Source organism: Perca flavescens, chromosome 10, assembly GCF_004354835.1.
Source record: "Perca flavescens isolate YP-PL-M2 chromosome 10, PFLA_1.0, whole genome shotgun sequence".
NCBI lineage: Eukaryota > Metazoa > Chordata > Actinopteri > Perciformes > Percidae > Perca > Perca flavescens.
Window position 1 is genome coordinate 8817290 of NC_041340.1, and position 13378 is coordinate 8830667.

At 39.8% G+C, this 13378-nt stretch overlaps 1 protein-coding gene across 1 annotated transcript in view; it reads left to right on the top strand.

Moving 5' to 3' along the window:
• fstl5 (follistatin-like 5) overlaps positions 1-13378 on the top strand; it is a 173670-nt gene that overhangs the window by 98196 nt on the left and 62096 nt on the right. The window contains exon 7 of the mRNA XM_028589644.1: positions 12714-12880. Coding sequence (XP_028445445.1) covers positions 12714-12880 — 167 coding nt within the window. The remainder of the gene's footprint in view (positions 1-12713; positions 12881-13378) is intronic.

Below are 13378 nucleotides of genomic sequence, written 5' to 3' on the forward strand. Positions count from 1 at the left end.
CTGAATTTATGAGCCTTTTACATACTTGGAGGTCATTGTAGTTCTCAGCCGGTGTCTTCTTCACTTTATTCATTGTTAAACCTACTTAACTCTGCTAAAGGCTTTGGTGCTTCAAAGATGAGCACTCAGTGTGCCTGTGAGGCAACTGAGAAAGAGGCTGATAATAAGGTCACAAATTTGCCTTCTCCAGAGATGAACAGCTGTATTGAACTTTTCAATTCACCTGATTTCAATAGAACTCTATTCACCAACAAAGGGCGATAACACAGTCATGGTGCAAAGGAGCTGAAGCCTTAAAAAACACAGGGACCTGGATTTGTCAAAACATCCATCGTGTGGTCCTAAGAAATAAACTGGGTAGATTGTAGATATTGGCCGGACAAGCAATCCAAAAAACTGATCAGAAAGTGTGTGAAAGCTGCATTGAGTTGCAGACTCTTGTGTAATACTCAATGGGTTCAGCAGTAATATCAGTTCTTTCACATTATTGGGAGCCATTTAAGTCAATCTTCATATCTTAATTTGCTCCCGTCATGGAGGTCGGAGTCTAAATATGAAGGTACACACCATACTGGGATTCAGCATTTAGTTTCAAGTTTCACCAACATGAGATTTAAACTAATTTTATCACCAGATCACAGTGCTGGATTATTTACCTTGCCCTGATGTCCATAATCATCGTACGTCATCTTTAAGATTCACATTACGAAATAAATGCTAATTTGCAAAGCATTACTACTTCTTATGTTATTGGATCGACTAAAAAACACTAGTCAATCAAATTAACTGACCATGGCCAATCTTTTTTATTACTGTTATTGTGGTGTTCTTTCACATACAGGTATAACACAACTATATGACTTAATACACAGTTAGAGCTACATTGTTTTTTTCATATGAGAGGCACAGCTGTTGATGTTGAGTTATAGCCTTGAACATGTATTTCACATATAAGGTGTAGATGTAACCAGGGGACCAGCAGTGCAGTGGAGCAACATTGATTGATTTGGCCTCTTAGGCCCCTGTCACAGTGCCTGTGGCAAAAATGCATCGCAAAGTTAAAGTTTTTCAGTTTATTGCCGGCATAATCTGTGATTGGCAGCTATAAAAATCAATGCAAATACTTTAAGCGCTGTCGTAAACTGAGCATTGTCATAAAGCAAATCAGTTGATCCAGTGTGTCCAGAATGATGGTGCCGTTTGGAAACGAACAGCAGTAAATGCAGAATGACTCCCCATGAAAACGGCACCTGTCTGACTACTCTGCTAATAAGGAGCCTTTGCACACCTTTGTGGAATATTCAAAGCGTGGCAACGTTGTTTGTCAGGACAGAAGATAAGACTTTAATGTCCATGCATTATTCATTCCTCCTTTGCATAGACTAGAATGGGGGGTTGAGAATCAATTTGCCTCAGCTAGCAGTAAGGCAACTGCCTGGCAGGAGTGATGGCTTTTAATTAGATGATGTTACAGATATGAATGATGTCTGCCACGCTACTGATAGTCGGCCCCTTGTCATCGTTGAATAATTTGGTGAATGATGGCCTAGTGCATCATGGGTAAACAGATAAGGTGTCATCTATCATAAAGTGTCATTAACTTTTGGTCGCAAAACATCACGATGGTCACGATACATCGGGGCATTGACTGTCAGACATTAACGTCAACTATATGCAGTACACAAAGTATTAGGGAAACCTATAGTACTACAGCATAATATAAACACTTCACTCAAGCATATACAAGTTTTGTAATAAATAATTTGCAATTTAGTACACTACATAAAGAATGTATGTATGTAGAACAATCGAAAGTCACAAAATGAAAAACGAGCACTTGAAAGGTTTTGCCACCAACTCAAATGACTGGATTCTCTCCTGTATAACTAACAATTACACTGTTACTTATTCTATATGTACGGTGGAGAAATAGTCTCTTCACCCAGCAGCTTTTTTCTTCCACTATCGCTCTGCAAAAGTAAACTCAGAGTCAACTTTGGAGAACGGGCGGGGGATCTTTTATGCTAATTTTCGAGGCTGTTGCTCCGCACTTGTGTACTGATATCGCGAGACACTTTTTACCTCAACGAGAAATCTCGTCACGTTTTAATCTCACGAGATCTTGTCACACATGTAGTAGCATTCAAACAGAGGGCTTTAAAAAACTGCTCCATTTGAGGTAGACTGTGACCACATGCTTGTGCCAATATCCTTTTTAAGCCCTTTGAAGTTGGCTGGACAATTACAGGGTGCGATGCCTGCACATCACAGTTTTAATGTTATTAGTTTGGGTACAGCTGCTAAATGCATTTTCTAGGACTCTAGACGCGCTGCTTCACGGCAAACAATGACAATGAATGTGCAAGTGATTGGAAAGAATCCTCTGTTTGAATGCTCCCTCAGGCTTGAATGTCATCCCCAACAAAACCTCTTCTTGGGTCCATGCACAGCAGACTTGCAGTGCACCTCGCTTTTTAACACGCCTGAAAATGCCTCACCCCATAGAGCAGCTATATTTAAACAATCTAGCAGTAACATTTGTTGTCCTACTTGATGTACCACACTGCTATCAATAGTTATCGTCATTTAGCTTGTCAACAATGTAAAGTTTATTTATACAGTACTGATCTGTATTCATCTGATTCACAGTAATGACCTTAACTGTACTTTTCTATATAGTGGAGTGGTTAGGCTATTTGTGCTGCACTGTGGGACGTATCTCACCTCCTCTGCTTGTTGTTTCTTGGGTGCTAAGATATTGATCTGAACCCTGACACCTCCTGCTGGAACACACAGCCAGGAGATACAGCTCTTGGATTTCTGCTGAGGCTAGAATTCCTGGAGGACTAGTGGGAAACTTAGATGGACTGTAATGTGATCCATCATATTGTACTGTTGATGTGGTGAGTTAAAGGTGACAGTGTTTTTAAGGACAACATCAGTATATGTACTGTACATTTAGATCCAGGATGAACCTCTGTGTCCATATTCAACATACTGTATGTGCGAGGGGTGTAACAATACACAGAAGTTACAGTTTGGTTCATACATATTTGGTACAGCGGAACCCCCCCCCAGAAATGTCTAAGAATATGTTCCTTTTTTGTTTTGAACAGTACTGTAGTAAGTAGTAGTAGTAGTAGTGCAAGTGTCAAAGACAGACATTATACTCTTGCTGGTGACTGAGGTAGATTTTTACCCACTGGCAACTCTGCTATACTATGGGTACACCAACCATTACAGCCCTAGTATCTACTAGCGTTCATATTGAATATATATATATATATATATATATATATATATATATATATATATATATATATATATACATATATATATATGTGTGTAAAAATATATATATATATTTATATTTTTTAATTGTAAATACTATTGTATTGTTATACTGTACTCTATTTTTTATATTCTTACCGTCATCTCAGTTTTTATTCTTAATATGTTTATTCTTAATATGTTGTTCGTCTACGCAAACCTGGCCAATAAAGCTGATTCTGATTCTGATATTGAACATACTTGCAAAACGTTAATTCAATGTTTTTTTGACATTTGATTCTTACGCTATCTGCTTGTGGCAACAAACATATGGCTAAGATACCTTGGGTTAGGTTTTTGTAACTTAACTGACAACTTAGGTTGTTTGTCATAAGAATGGGCATCTACAGTATACCAAATGTAGTGGAGTTTAATTTTGCACTGCATCATAATAAAATGACACAAACCAGAAGGACATGTCTTAAGGTCAATCACAGGGGAGGAAGTGGTCCATACAGGCTGTATACCTATGTTAGGTAGGGATGGTCTATTGTCAACATGGACCTACGTTTATGCAACAAAAACAGCCTGATTCAATTGAGAAAACATTCTTACTACAACGTCCATATAGTAGCTGTTATAAATCATATTACATGATCCACATCAGCAGGTAAAGTATGTATAGAAGTCATGGAATTGGAGGTATTCAAATCTCCATTGTTTCCTAGCACTTTGAGACTTCTTGTCCATGTTGGCATAAAAGCCAGCATGTGATATGTTGAAACCATCAGAACAGTTACTAAAAAGACCTTGTGGTAAAACTGTTTTCTCAACAGCTGTTTGAACCTCAGGCAAAATTGTTGTCATGGTCAGTTATGGGAAGATTGCTGTCATAGGTAAAGTAAAGTGTTGCTGGTTATGGTTAGCATTAGTGATTACCACAATGACACTATTTTTAGTGTATTTTTTGTTTCATTTTATTCAGTTTACATTATCTTTCTTCTCAATGTCTTTTGTTTTAATGCAAGACTGCTCTAATCTTATGTGTTTATATTTGCAGAAAAGTTTCCAAGCTTGAAAATTAGTTGACTTACAGTCTCTATTCTATGAAGATTATAATTAGACATCCAAACCAAAAGCAGGGCCTCCTTACGGAAATGCTCCTTCCATTAAGGCAATTTTGCTGTAATTCAGCATCCAATACACTGCCACAATTAATGGATACTCAGGCTTTTACTTGTCAAAACCCTGCTGAGCATTCCATGCACAGGCTGCGAGAAGTGGTGTTAAAATGGTTTTATAATTCATGGTTCACTTTCCAGCATGTCACTTTTCTATCTCCAGAATGTATTAGAGAGATTTAAAAGAAGTAGAATTACTTTTTTTAAATTCTAAGTGATCCTCAACTGAAGTACAAGGGCCACTTTGCTCAAAAATTCTTAAATGAAGATTTATTCTTGAACTTGACAGTCAGTTGAGTTAAGCTTTTCATTTGTGTTGGATACATTTGATCCATTCACAATTCAGCAAAGTGCAGTTATGCAAAAATAAAATAATGGTTTAATAATGGATAATGGAAAATAAGGGATTATAAGTGTAAGTTATGGTTTGGGTTGAATAGATATTGACAGGTTTTAAGGCATTTCTTAAAAAAACTTGAGCATTAGGTAGAGTTTATTGATGCCTTGGTTTCTGATAGGTAGCAGTTATGTACGGTACACTTTCATTGTTGTGGTTAAGTGTAGAAAGCCAATAAACCCCCCAAAAACTAGAGGGAAACATTTATATATTCCAGCCTCTTTAAACACCATTGTGCTACCATTTTACTACCATAAATGATGCGTTTTGTCATTTTTAGGAGCAGCAACAGCAGTTTGTTTAACTGTTACATACAGACACAGTGTTAAATATAGACAGAATAAACAATGGAAATGTAACAACAAGAAGTAAGAATTGTTTTGACAGAATAATACATCTGAATAAAGGGCAGTCTTCACCAGCAGTTTTTGCGACAATCCACATCAACATCAACTCCCAAGAGAAGTGCATCACAGTGCAACCTCCTGCATCTTTTACATTTTTTTTTTGCAGCTGTAAGCTACAGCAAATAACACAAATCCCAATCCCATGTTCTATACGTTGGGAATTTATTAACTTCATTGATACTGATCACTAAAGAGCCTCAGTTTCAGTCCTTTAAATTATAGATGTTAGTGGTCAAGACAGTTTGTCCTGCTGCTGACAGGGCAGCTTGTTCTAAGGACAGTGAGTGACAGAGAGAAGTCTTTGTGGATTACTTGAACAAATGCTTCAGTAGTGCTCACCTGCCACTGACGGATCTGGGTTCATTTTACAGAAGAAACCTCTCAGAATATATTTTAGTGCCCTCTGACTGAGAGACTGAGAGATTTTAATTGTGCTTTACTGGCTGGCGGCTTTGTTTAGCAGTTCAGTGTAAACAAATTGCTGCATTCATCCTCTTTTCTCAACGGGTATTAACATTCCGGTTGAGGGTGTTGGCACCCACCAGTTGCAGCCGTGCAGCTGTTCAAGTGTACTGTGGTGCTGATGTAAAACTATCAGAATGCACAGACAGTTAGATGGAAGCGTACTGGTCTGTAACTCTCTCTGAGTTTGCAAAGTGTGAAGTTAATAGATGCATATGCTCAGTGTATTGCCGTCTTTAACACATACAAACATGCAAACAGGTGTCTGATGTTGCTCAGAATGGTGAAGGAACAGGTGTCACTCAACAATAAACCCTCAATAAAATAGAAAATGATGGGATCTGATATAGTTAAAAGCCATGCAGCCCTACGTGTGTAAAATATGATGGAACAATAAAACCACTGCCTCTCTTATGCTAAAGCTTAAGTGCTCTATGATTTACCTATTGCAGTAAGATAGTAGCGTTTTTCATTAGTTGTTTTCCACAAGATAGCTGTGATAAAAATGTATCCAATTAGAGCTCCTCTTAGGCTCTCTTGCATACTAATGCTGGCCGTCCCTTAGGATCTCTTCCGACAGCTGCTTTGGAAACAGACTTGAGGCTGATCAGCTAGAGGTAATGCACTCACTAAGGCCATTTGTTAATGTTCTATAGCCATCTTGATGTGTGTAATGTTTGAGGGAGGAGAGAGACAGGGGTCATAATTATCCTCTTGCCCTTTACTTAACACCTGTAATTTTTGCATTTTTACAAGTGTTATAGCAGTAATGCTGCAAAACACTATTATCTCTTCTGGTTCGCTCGATGCAGAAGTATAAGACTGGCCCATGCTGATAGATACTGAAAAGACTGGTCACTGTAGCCGTGCCTTGGGTACTTTGCTTGAAGACTGTCAAGAGCATTATGATTTAAGTGGAAAAGCTCAGAATGCACATCAAAGGTAGTTCCACCCTCAAAATGATGCCAACGTTCTTTGACCTAAAGTTGGGTTGCAGAGGTTTCCATGTTGACAATTTATTGACATTGATAAATTCAGTCGTGAAGATGGGGAGTATGACTCTCTCTCAGACGATGTTGACATTAAATCATTCCCTTCAAAGATGCTAAAAAGATAAAATGTACAAGTCTGTAATGTTGAGATAACTAGCCTCCAACATTTACATCTGTTTTATATTTTTTCCATCTTGTTTTCTCAGTTTAGTTATATTTTTCTCTGTAGGTCTGTTCATATTTTGTCTGTATGGTCTGCTTTTCTTTCCCATGCGAGCTTACAATCTTCAGTGTGCACTGTGCAGACTACCTCTCTTTCCCTCTGAATACAAAACAATCAACCTTCAAATCAAACACAAGCTTCTATTTACGTTTCCTCACACAGTGTTCTGCTATTCTAAACTGGGTTGTGGCTTCGCTAAAAGCTGAGAAGACGAGATCTCTCCCTGTCAACATGGGTGTTTGTCTTTATGGGCTTAAAGATCACCTGACTATTGTTGCTTCATTGTACAGCGGGGATCAACTTTGTTTAGTAGTGCGACAAGTGGCAGTTCAACATTAAAAGCAGAAATAAGTATTTTCCTTGGTTAGACAAAGGGGGGAGTACGTGTTTTTCAGCGTTCAAGCTATCTTCTTCCTCTGTCAAACATTCAAGTCCACCGAGTCGCTCATCTTCAGTATCAAAAACAGAAACTCCATTCTTCTTGCTTTGGGAGAGAGTTGGCACAAATCAGCTCAACCATCCAAGATCAGAGAATGTTGACATGAGTGTGTATTCTGTTTTTGTGGTGTTTTTTTCCCCCCCTTTGAGTCTTTGCTGGGCTATGAATACTCCACATCAGGGAAACTACTCTCATCTCGTCTTCAAAAAGTCAAACTCAAAGCAATTTGGGGTACACAATTGTTCATCCTAAGTAATATAGAACATCATTGAGAGGGAGAGAGAGGGAGTGTGTTAGAGGAATGAGAGACTTGGTGAAGACAGACAGAGCGAGCAGGCATGTGTCGGAGAAAGAGAGCACTGGAGCATGATAGAGGATGTAGTAAGGGGGTTGGCTAAGCAACCTTAGTGCAATTTGTCTTCATGCAGCTGGCCCCTCGTAACATCCTGCAGGCCCAGGCTATTTTCCCTGACAAGCTTGTAGCCTCCAGTGCAATAGGTGATTTACCTCTCGCTGTGGCACTGACCAACATCCCATTCTGGTAGCAGAGCAGAGTAAATCAAATGTATGGACTTCACCGTTAATCACTAATTACAGGTTGGACGGTGAAGGTTGATCCTTTCCAGGGGGCTGCGTCCCTCAGGCCTCAAATCAGACAAAAAAAGAGGAGCCAAGGCTCCTCTGATAAATCTCTCACAGAGGAGGTTCTGGAATCAAAGTGTTTGAGTTGGCTCCAACAGCCCATCTCTCTGAGGAGTTTCTCATTCAGGTTGGATTCTAGCCCCTCGCTTCCTTCCTCCATCCCTTCCTTCCTTCCTTCCTCCATCCACCAGTTAATGCTGTGTGCACTTTCTTCTTTAAATTCTCCCTATAACTTCACACCTTTCTATCCCCCGTGGGGATCAGCGACAAATCGAGTTTGTTGCTTGCAGCGTATTCCAGAAGCATTAAGATACAAGGGGGCTGTAATTGAATGGTTAGGGAGGACATTATTGAAGGAGATTTTTGTCAGCGTATCCACCCACCACCACCTCAACATCGTTAAGAGTGCCGAGTGGCTGCATGGTGCTTTGATCAGGGGAGGAGGATCATGGATTAGCCATGCGTGACTGATGGAAGGTCCATTTTTCTTAATTCTTCACTTTCTGCAACAGAGCAGATTTAATGTGTTTTACTTTCCCTGCTGTGTTGTTCTCCTTGTTCTGGTCATTGTAGGTTTTGGTTTGATGTCTGCGAGTTTTGTTTGCTTCACACCTTGATTGGTTTTGCATCGGATTGTTTTGGTTCTTATTCATTTAGTACACCTACCTACACTTTTATTTAAGCTCAAACCTCTTTAGATCAGCACTGAACTTGGGACATTTATCCTCAAATTTAGTTACCAGTGAAATCATTACCAACAATTTCAATTATAAAATCCATTACAGTTTACAGACTGGTTCAACTTGTTGCAGTTGTGTGCACTAACTATTTTCTTGGGCAATGGGGGTTATAAGCGACATTACAGTTGCATTCACTTTTGCTTTTTTTTTTAAACCTCCAAATAAGTGGTAACTAATCTAGCAAAACAACAAGGTGTTTGTTGCCCCACTGGCTGTGTTCAGGCCAAAAAAAAAGCAATCCGGTGTTTTTTCCGCAGGGTTGTGCAGCGGTGGGAATGCCGCTGAAATGGCCCATATGTGTGACGTCCTGTTGTGTTCTTTAATCCCCCAATGTAGCACAAGTAGACTTATATGTCACAGTTACTGTTTTCCGTCAGCACTTGAAGGCAGCTTCATTTCACGGAGAAAGAAAATAGACGAGCGACACCGATAGACCATGCTTTGTTGCAAACATTCAGCTGTTACACAAACTCCTGGGCATTCAATGCTGTGTATTATGACTTTCTTGTGGCTGCGATAGAGGCAGTGATGTGTCCTGTTTACTGTACGGGATTCTCACACCGCATCAAAACCGACTGACGAGTCTGATCTCCGGTTACCTGATTGGCCACCGCATCGTGACGTGGGGTTGTGTTTCTCCAAAAGTTGAGTCGGTCCTAACTTTTCACCGCAGCTGCTGCGGTTTTTTCCGTCTCCCCCTGCAGCACCTCCTGCTTCAGTCTAAACACACTTCCCCCATTCAAAATGCATGGAAAGAGCTGCATTTTTGCCGCACTGTCCGACGGCCGATGCAGGCTGTGTGAATGCAGACTTACTCTGAATACAATGTTATCTTAACCGATAGAACTGATAGCCAGAGCTACAAAAATAAGACCCAAGTTGTAATATTAAACAATACATTTTAGTGTTTGATGTTAAATTAAAAAAAAAACAACCGAGTCCAAAGGTCTGAACCTGTTTCGTTCAGCGTTATATGGAAGGACCGTTTACTCACCTCAGTTTAAAACAATTTGTGCTCTATTTGTCTTTCCACCAGAATTTAATATTTGACAGGTAGGGTGACTCTACAATGTCCAATTTAGGGCGATGTCCTGTCATTCTCTGCTGCAAATCCCAAGGTTGAGGCGTTGGGGGTCAGTGTGTTATTAGGGAAAGTCACAGCTAACGACAGAAGCATATATGTAAGATCTGGAACAGCCATTTTGTGGTTAAAACTTTGAAAGTCTTGAGTATTTGAAAATAGCTGCTTAACTTGGACAGAACTAAAAGGGCTCCACTAATACACAATCTGGATGAAACATTGTTTAAGTTCCCTGTAAAAGGAGGAGGTTTTAGTTTCTCAAGATTTTTCATTTCTTTTCTCCCTGGCCATGTTGGCTCTCAAATACCCCCTGCTGACTGCCATTGTTATGTCTAAATCACATACAAACGGCTCCTTACGGATCAAACGTGTTCCATCAAATGATCTCCGTCACATTATGATGTCCACAAGGGACATTCTTCAGTCGCTCTATGAAGTTGGTTATTTCTTTTCATGTACCATTTAAACTCAACTTCATTTTCTAGATCAATACAAGTGATGGGTTATGTTCATGACAAGAGTAATTTCCCTGAGTGCAGGCCTTCACAAGACATTTTTATCATCAACCAATGAAAGAGACTGACTAATAAATGAAGAAACTCATGTTTCCTTTTTTTGAGAAGAACGACTGATTGGCTCATTAATAAATGTTTGACCCTGCTTTCTTATATCTTCTTTTATGTGCGTTGACGTATTGATTTGGTATGCAGAATAATAATTAAATATTTAATTTCAACATTCTACAATTAAAAACTAAAAAGAAGTGAATCATCCAAACAACACAGTATAATCATGTAAACTTAGAGTTATGCTGCACTCAGAGGAAACGGCTGTTATTAATCCTCTACTTTTGATCTAATCCTGGCAGAGATTTGCCTGGGTTTAAGCAGGGTGTGATTGGGCCAAATTAGAGATTAGAAGTCTTAACTTGGAGCTTCCCACTGAAAAGATGTAAGAGGTTTTTTTTTACGGCTTCAGTGTGATTGGCCTGGATCTAACGGGCTAGCCAAGTTCACAGTTCAGAGACACAACAAGTGGACCAAATACTGCAAATGAGTGAGAAGGTTAAAAAAGCATTCAGAAGCCATTGGTACAGGGCCACGGGAGTCACGCTGTAATTGAAGGCGCTCTCATCCTGATTCTCTAGGCTGTGGCGAGTGAACACTGTCTGCTGGTCCTGCTCTTTCATTAGGTTTTGTATTTCATGCCCTTAGGAGCGGAACAAATTGAGTCTCTGTTTCCGTTTGCTCTGTTGCTCATACCCAAGAGAAAGATTAAAAAGCATTCTCTCACAGGCAACGTTACATAATACCACCAAAGAATCGATGAGTGTACATTGTAGTCATTGTCTTATCAAACTACTGGACGCACAAAATGCGTTAACCAACCATAGCCATGCTGACCTCTTACCAACCCACCCTGGCTTTTCTTTGTGGCAATCATCCTCTAAGTAATAGGTAGAAATTGGCCGCGGAGAACACAACAAATCATTATCACAAGAAAGAAACTTGTTACAAAAACCTTTTAGGTATTGTAGGAATACCAAATCGAGCAAAGCCCCAACTCTGGTCGAGGTCTAGGGCTGTTTCCATTGGGGGCCTCTATGGCAGCGCAGTTTTTTTTTTCATGTTACTTTCATCAGAAAGGGTGCACTCCTGGGCTTTTACAACAATGTGGAGAGCCTAGCTTGTTTTAAAATCTCAGAGCACTGAGCATGTTAAAAATAGTCCAACTTCTAGTTACAAAGCAGCACACTTCAGAAGTGGTTTCAGCAGGAATCAGACCAGCAGCACCGGTGCCTCCCAAAAGTGTCTGTTCTGAAGTGTTAGCTGAAAAAGAGTTACATAGTGGTGAGCCCAGGGTCCTCGGAGAGACCCAAAGAGAAAGTAGTACTCTCGTTATAGTGTCATTACATGAATTATGCAAAGTATTTATGGAACTTTAAACTTAATTTCTTCAAATTACTTTGCAAATTGCAATAATTGTGCTGCCTCAGTGCATCTTTAACTAAAAAAACCATCTTCCTCTATAGCACAACAGCATCTAATTGATACACTCTTGTGTTCTGAATTATTATTTTTAGGCTTCATTAAAGAGGCGCTATGCAGTTTTGGCCATTTCTTCGCTTTCGCTCGCAGGTTTCTCTATAGAGCTCCCCCTACAGCTTCGAAATCCATATTTAGCAGCTCCTATGTTTACTCGTGTCTGACTCCTCGCTTGGTCAGTCTACAGTTTCCTCTTTCTTTGTTCCTCTGACAATGCTTTCCTAGCTTTCTGCTTCTCTAAACTCCATCACTACCTTGATAGCCGGTTCCTGAACGGGCGTATGTGTGCAGTGCCGTGAAGCAATTCGTGAGATCGCGAGACCTGATATCACGCGATACTTCCTGATGCTGAGGCTGGCGGCTCAAAGTTGCAAGGGTGGTTTTTCCACTCACAGGCGCTGGGGGGGGAGGGAGCGAGACAACCACCATTCAACTCGAAAAAAAGTCATATAACCATTCCAATGACTCCGAAGCTGTTCAGTTAAGGTAAATTAAGCTAAAAAAAAACCTGCATAGTTCCCCTTTAAGAGAAACATTTGGGCAAAACATGAATTCTTGCATTGTGAAGTATCTCATGGGTGTATTCCTCTAAATTATGAGCGGTTACAAGAAAGACATATCCATCAAATGTCAGATATAAAATATAGGCAACCTGTGACTTGAGTTTTCTTCCGTTGTTCAAGCTAACTTACTCAAAATAAAAGTTTTACAAACAACTTGAATTGTTGCCAATTTACTCAGCAGTTTAATTCAATCTTTTCAAAAGGTATATTAATTTAGTTTCCTTAGACAATCTGTCTGACATTGTGTTGTTTTTTTTCCTCTCATCAACAGATGTGTACCTGCTCACCCTTCCAGATGACCAGAAAGTGAGCGTCACTACTGTAATAGTTGGCCAGAGCGTTGTCTTTACGTGTGCCATCACTGGGGAGCGGAGGCCTTCTATATTGTGGAAGAGAAACCATCAATATCTGAACTCCTTGAACCTGGAAGACATCAACGTAAGAGCCTGCATCACTCTCTGATTTTCTCGTTTATGGGCAGATAAATGTGTAGATAAGTAGAATAGAAAGATAGGTAGATACATAGTGGACGCACAGATACATTAATAGGTAGATAGACACATATAGTGGAATGGCTCTAACATTCGCGGTGCACAGGTCTAATTATTGTGTTTTCACGTCGTAAGGCATCATCAGTTCTTAATGACTGTTTCAGAGCAAGAGCTGTACATTTGAGATAATTTCATTCTATATTTCTTTTTCATCATATTTCAACTTTTTGTCAGTGGCTCAGATTGTCAGCACATTTTATTTGACTGTTGGCACTGGCTTTGTATTGTAGTACTGACAGTAATCTAGGATGTCAGTTTGTGTTCTTGGTGTCTGTGTTTAGAGACTGCTGGGAGGGACAGGGATTTCAGACAAAGAAAGAAGATGAAGGGGTATACCAAAGGGGTTCAGCCCTAGAGGAAGGACCTACTTTTCAACTTGTGAAAG